The 6,217-nt window shown below is 43.4% G+C and overlaps 1 protein-coding gene across 2 annotated transcripts in view; it reads left to right on the top strand.

Moving 5' to 3' along the window:
- LOC110517083 (tetraspanin-18-like) overlaps positions 1–6,217 on the top strand; it is a 61,070-nt gene that overhangs the window by 48,926 nt on the left and 5,927 nt on the right. For both annotated transcript variants that reach the window (XM_036981636.1, XM_036981637.1), the window contains exons 5-6: positions 3,103–3,177; positions 4,852–4,950. In XM_036981636.1, the coding sequence (XP_036837531.1) occupies positions 3,103–3,177; positions 4,852–4,950 (174 nt within the window). The remainder of the gene's footprint in view (positions 1–3,102; positions 3,178–4,851; positions 4,951–6,217) is intronic.

A 6,217-nucleotide genomic window follows, 5' to 3' on the forward strand; every position in this document is an offset into this window, starting at 1 on the left:
ATCTACTCTACATTATGTCTGGTTAGTTATCTACTCTACATTATGTCTGGTTAGTTATCTACTCTACATTATGTCTGGTTAGTTATCTACTCTACATTATGTTTGGTCAGTTATCTACTCTACATTACGTTTGGTTAGTTATCTACTCTACATTATGTCTGGTTAGTTATCTACTCTACATTATGTGGTTGGTTAGTTATCTACTCTACATTATGTCTGGTTAGTTATCTACTCTACATTATGGTTGGTTAGTTATCTACTCTACATTACGTCTGGTTAGTTATCTACTCTACATTATGTTTGGTTAGTTATCTACTCTACATTACGGTTGGTTAGTTATCTACTCTACATTATGTCTGGTTAGTTATCTACTCTACATTATGTCTGGTTAGTTATCTACTCTACATTATGTTTGGTTAGTTATCTACTCTACATTATGGTTGGTTAGTTATCTACTCTACATTATGTTTGGTTAGTTATCTACTCTACATTACGGTTGGTTAGTTATCTACTCTACATTATGTCTGGTTAGTTATCTACTCTACATTATGTTTGGTTAGTTATCTACTCTACATTACGTTTGGTTAGTTATCTACTCTACATTATGTTTGGTTAGTTATCTACTCTACATTATGTCTGGTTAGTTATCTACTCTACATTATGTCTGGTTAGTTATCTACTCTACATTATGTCTGGTTAGTTATCTACTCTACATTATGTCTGGTTAGTTATCTACTCTACATTATGTCTGGTTAGTTATCTACTCTACATTATGTCTGGTTAATTATCTACTCTACATTATGTCTGGTTAGTTATCTACTCTACATTATGTTTGGTTAGTTATCTACTCTACATTATGTTTGGTTAGTTATCTACTCTACATTATGGTTGGTTAGTTATCTACTCAACATTATGTTTGGTTAGTTATCTACTCTACATTATGTCTGGTTAGTTATCTACTCTACATTATGTCTGGTTAATTATCTACTCTACATTATGTCTGGTTAGTTATCTACTCTACATTATGGTTGGTTAGTTATCTACTCTACATTATGTTTGGTTAGTTATCTACTCTACATTACGTTTGGTTAGTTATCTACTCTACATTATGTTTGGTTAGTTATCTACTCTACATTATGGTTGGTTAGTTATCTACTCTACATTATGTTTGGTTAGTTATCTACTCTACATTATGTCTGGTTAGTTATCTACTCTACATTATGTCTGGTTAGTTATCTACTCTACATTATGTCTGGTTAGTTATCTACTCTACATTACGTTTGGTTAATTATCTACTCTACATTATGTCTGGTTAGTTATCTACTCTACATTATGTCTGGTTAATTATCTACTCTACATTATGTTTGGTTAATTATCTACTCTACATTATGTCTGGTTAGTTATCTACTCTACATTATGGTTGGTTAATTATCTACTCTACATTATGTCTGGTTAGTTATCTACTCTACATTATGTCTGGTTAGTTATCTACTCTACATTATGTCTGGTTAGTTATCTACTCTACATTATGTCTGGTTAGTTATCTACTCTACATTACGTTTGGTTAGTTATCTACTCTACATTATGTCTGGTTAGTTATCTACTCTACATTATGTCTGGTTAGTTATCTACTCTACATTATGTCTGGTTAATTATCTACTCTACATTATGTCTGGTTAGTTATCTACTCTACATTATGTTTGGTTAGTTATCTACTCTACATTATGGTTGGTTAATTATCTACTCTACATTATGTCTGGTTAGTTATCTACTCTACATTATGTCTGGTTAGTTATCTACTCTACATTATGTCTGGTTAATTATCTACTCTACATTATGTCTGGTTAGTTATCTACTCTACATTATGTCTGGTTAGTTATCTACTCTACATTATGTCTGGTTAGTTATCTACTCTACATTATGTCTGGTTAGTTATCTACTCTACATTATGTCTGGTTAGTTATCTACTCTACATTATGTCTGGTTAGTTATCTACTCTACATTATGTCTGGTTAGTTATCTACTCTACATTATGTCTGGTTAGTTATCTACTCTACATTATGTCTGGTTAGTTATCTACTCTACATTATGTTTGGTTAATTATCTACTCTACATTATGTCTGGTTAGTTATCTACTCTACATTATGTCTGGTTAGTTATCTACTCTACATTATGTTTGGTTAGTTATCTACTCTACATTATGTCTGGTTAGTTATCTACTCTACATTATGTTTGGTTAGTTATCTACTCTACATTATGTCTGGTTAGTTATCTACTCTACATTACGTTTGGTTAGTTATCTACTCTACATTATGTCTGGTTAGTTATCTACTCTACATTATGTCTGGTTAGTTATCTACTCTACATTATGTCTGGTTAGTTATCTACTCTACATTATGTCTGGTTAGTTATCTACTCTACATTATGTCTGGTTAGTTATCTACTCTACATTATGTTTGGTTAGTTATCTACTCTACATTATGTCTGGTTAGTTATCTACTCTACATTATGTCTGGTTAGTTATCTACTCTACATTATGTTTGGTTAGTTATCTACTCTACATTATGTTTGGTTTAGCGCTCTTGGCTTGTCAGCATGTCAAATTACACAAAACAGTGCTGGTAATTGGATATCGCTGATAAAACTGCGTGAAAACCAATCAGGTGACAACTATTTCCCTCCTGAACCTTCACCCCGTCTACACTAATCATTATGGTTGCCTATAAGATGTCTCAGCTGGTACCTTGATGCTGTAAAACGCTGGGGTTATTCAGGTAGTGCAATGATATGATAAATAGTGCCACCTAGTGGACTAAATGATGTGTTAATTATTGGTCACTGAAACGGAAGAGATCTATGACTTATTTTTTTAAACATTTTTTATTTGACCTGTATTTAACTTGGCAAGTCAGTTAAGAACACATTCTTATATTACAATGACGGCCTACCGGGGAACAGTGGGTTAACTGCCTCGTTCAGGGGGCAGAACGACAGATTTGTACCTTGTCAGCTCGGGGGATCCGATCTCTCTGTCTGTATATTGAGTGTTTAGTGAATGGAGTCACTATTCTGATTGTCCCTCTTCTCTCTCCCTCTCCTCAGTTCTTCCTGCTCATCCTGGTCATCTTCCTGGCAGAGTTAGCAGCAGCCATCTTGGCCTTCGTATTCCGGGAGCATGTGAGTGTTTCTCTGTTTCTCTCTCTGATTGGAATCGGGTAACCTCATCAGGACGTTACGCCCGTATTAGGACAGGGTGGAGTTACAATATCTGGCATCAGTCCCAGATACAGGTACGCCCATATTAGGACAGGGTGTACTTACGCTATCAGGCATCAGTCCCAGATACAGTTACGCCCGTATTAGGACAGGGTGGACTTACACTATCAGGCATCAGTCCCAGATACAGGTTCGCCCGTATTAGGACAGGGTGTACTTACACTATCAGGCATCAGTCCCAGATACAGGTACGCCCATATTAGGACAGGGTGTTCTTACACTATCAGGCATCAGTCCCAAATACAGGTACGCCCGTATTAGGACATGGTGTTCTTACACTATCAGGCATCAGTCCCAGATACAGGTACGCCCGTATTAGGACAGGGTGTACCTACACTATCAGGCATCAGTCCCAGATACAGGTTCACCCGTATTAGGACAGGGTGTACTTACACTATCAGGCATCAGTCCCAGATACAGTTACGCCCGTATTAGGACAGGGTGGACTTACACTATCAGGCATCAGTCCCAGATACAGGTACGCCCATATTAGGACAGGGTGTACTTACACTATCAGGCATCAGTCCCAGATACAGGTACGCCCGTATTAGGACAGGGTGTACTTACACTATCAGGCATCAGTCCCAGATACAGTTACGCCCGTATTAGGACAGGGTGTACTTACACTATCAGGCATCAGTCCCAGATACAGTTACGCCCGTATTAGGACAGGGTGGACTTACACTATCAGGCATCAGTCCCAGATACAGGTACGCCCGTATTAGGACAGGGTGTTCTTACACTATCAGTCCCAGATACAGGTACGCCCGTATTAGGACAGGGTGGACTTACACTATCAGGCATCAGTCCCAGATACAGGTACGCCCATATTAGGACAGGGTGTACTTACACTATCAGGCATCAGTCCCAGATACAGGTACGCCCGTATTAGGACAGGGTGTACTTACACTATCAGGCATCAGTCCCAGATACAGTTACGCCCGTATTAGGACAGGGTGTACTTACACTATCAGGCATCAGTCCCAGATACAGTTACGCCCGTATTAGGACAGGGTGGACTTACACTATCAGGCATCAGTCCCAGATACAGGTACGCCCGTATTAGGACAGGGTGTTCTTACACTATCAGTCCCAGATACAGGTACGCCCGTATTAGGACAGGGTGGACTTACACTATCAGGCATCAGTCCCAGATACAGGTGCGCCCATATTAGGACAGGGTGTACTTACACTATCCGGCATCAGTCCCAGATACAGTTACGCCCGTATTAGGACAGGGTGGACTTACACTATCAGTCCCAGATACGACGACCGTGAGGGATGCCTTTTACAGGGGTTGCTACGGTAATGGGGTTGTCAAAACAAGCCTGCCGTGTAGACTTTTAACTGAAAGTGCTTAGAGGAATCAGCTACAACAGGGAAACAGTACCGTGGCGTTGCTACGGTAATGGGGTTGTCCAAGCAAACGAACTCACCGTAAAGCCCCTGGTAACGATTCTCAATTAGAATTCTGGCCAAAGGGTTATCGAGACCGTTAGAGGTTGCCGTGGTTTTAAAAAGACGTCGTAAACTGTTCGGTAGAATCCTAAAGACACTATTCTCTTTATTGTGCAGCTCACCAGAGAGAAGTTTACCAGAGATCTGAAGAGACACTACCAGGGACACAACAACACCGACGTCTTCACCTCCACGTGGAACGCCCTCATGACCACCGTAAGAGTCCGGTCAGGGTCCGGGTCCGGTCAGGGTCCGGGTCAGGGTCCGGTCAGGGTCCGGTCAGGGTCAGGGTCCGGTCAGGGTCCGGTCAGGGTCAGGGTCCGGTCAGGGTACGGGTCCGGTCAGGGTCCGGTCAGGGTCCGGTCAGGGTCCGGGTCCGGTCAGGGACCGGTCAGGGTCCGGTCAGGGTCAGGGTCCGGTCAGGGTCAGGGTCCGGTCAGGGTCTGAGTCCGGTCAGGGTCCGGTCAGGGTCCGGTCAGGGTCCGGGTCCGGTCAGGGACCGGTCAGGGTCCGGTCAGGGTCAGGGTCCGGTCAGGGTCAGGGTCCGGTCAGGGTCTGAGTCCGGTCCGGGTCCGGTCAGGGTCCGGTCAGGGTCCGGTCAGGGTCAGGGTCCGGTCAGGGTCCGGGTCCGGTCAGGGACCGGTCAGGGTCCGGTCAGGGTCAGGGTCCGGTCAGGGTCAGGGTCCGGTCAGGGTCTGAGTCCGGTCCGGGTCCGGTCAGGGTCCGGGTCCGGTCAGGGTCCGGTCAGGGTCCGGTCAGGGTCAGGGTCAGGGTCTGGTCAGGGTCCGGTCAGGGTCAGGGTCTGGTCAGGGTCCGGTCAGGGTCAGGGTCTGGTCAGGGTCCGGTCAGGGTCCGGTCAGGGTCAGGGTCAGGGTCTGGTCAGGGTCCGGTCAGGGTCCGGTCAGGGTCAGGGTCTGGTCAGGGTCTGGTCAGGGTCCGGTCAGGGTCCGGTCAGGGTCCGGTCAGGGTCAGGGTCCAGTCAGGGTCCGGGTCCGGTCAGGGTCCTGTCAGGGTCCGGGTCAGGGTCAGGGTCCGGTCCGGGTCAGGGTCCGGTCAGGGTCCAATCAGGGTCCAGAGACAGTCCACTCTGTCCATTATTACTATCAGCCTCATTTCTGTCTGTATAAAACATCCCTATACAGTACTGATCTACCATGTCTCTCTGTCTGTATACAGTACTAATCTACCATGTCTCTCTGTCTGTATACAGTACTAATCTACCATGTCTCTTTGTCTGTATACAGTACTAATCTACCATGTCTCTCTGTCTGTATACAGTACTAATCTCCCATGTCTCTCTGTCTGTATACAGTACTAATCTACCATGTCTCTGTCTGTATACAGTACTAATCTACCATGTCTCTCTGTCTGTATACAGTACTAATCTACCATGTCTCTGTCTGTATACAGTACTAATCTCCCATGTCTCTCTGTCTGTATACAGTACTAATCTACCATGGCTCTCTGTCTGTATAGAACATCA

This window comes from Oncorhynchus mykiss, chromosome 6 (genome assembly GCF_013265735.2).
Source record: "Oncorhynchus mykiss isolate Arlee chromosome 6, USDA_OmykA_1.1, whole genome shotgun sequence".
Lineage (NCBI taxonomy): Eukaryota > Metazoa > Chordata > Actinopteri > Salmoniformes > Salmonidae > Oncorhynchus > Oncorhynchus mykiss.